This window comes from Buceros rhinoceros, unplaced genomic scaffold, assembly GCF_000710305.1.
Source record: "Buceros rhinoceros silvestris isolate BGI_N320 unplaced genomic scaffold, ASM71030v1 scaffold19619, whole genome shotgun sequence".
NCBI classification, from domain to species: Eukaryota; Metazoa; Chordata; class Aves; order Bucerotiformes; family Bucerotidae; genus Buceros; species Buceros rhinoceros.
In genome coordinates, this window is record NW_010433514.1 from 1 (window position 1) to 202 (window position 202).

A 202-nucleotide genomic window follows, 5' to 3' on the forward strand; every position below is an offset into this window, starting at 1 on the left:
CCGGCTGGCCTGCCCCCCAGCGCTGCCCGCGGAATGGGAGGTGTGAGGGTCCCCATGGGCGAGAGGCTTCTCCTTCCCCGCGGAAAAAAGATCTAACGCGCAGCATCGCCCGTTAAGGTCACCATGGCTGACAGAGCTGCTGCCGAACGGGCTTGTAAAGACCCCAACCCCATCATCGACGGCAGGAAAGCCAACGTGAACC

The 202-nt window shown here is 63.4% G+C and overlaps 1 protein-coding gene across 1 annotated transcript in view; it reads left to right on the plus strand.

The window, feature by feature from the left end:
• Window positions 1-120: 120 nt before the first annotated feature.
• Window positions 121-202, plus strand: part of LOC104500495 (RNA-binding protein 24) — a gene marked incomplete at its 3' end in the record, with an annotated part of 7,791 nt that continues 7,709 nt past the window's right edge. The window contains exon 1 of the mRNA XM_010144149.1: window positions 121-182. Within this exon, the coding sequence (XP_010142451.1) occupies window positions 124-182 (59 nt within the window). The remainder of the gene's footprint in view (window positions 183-202) is intronic.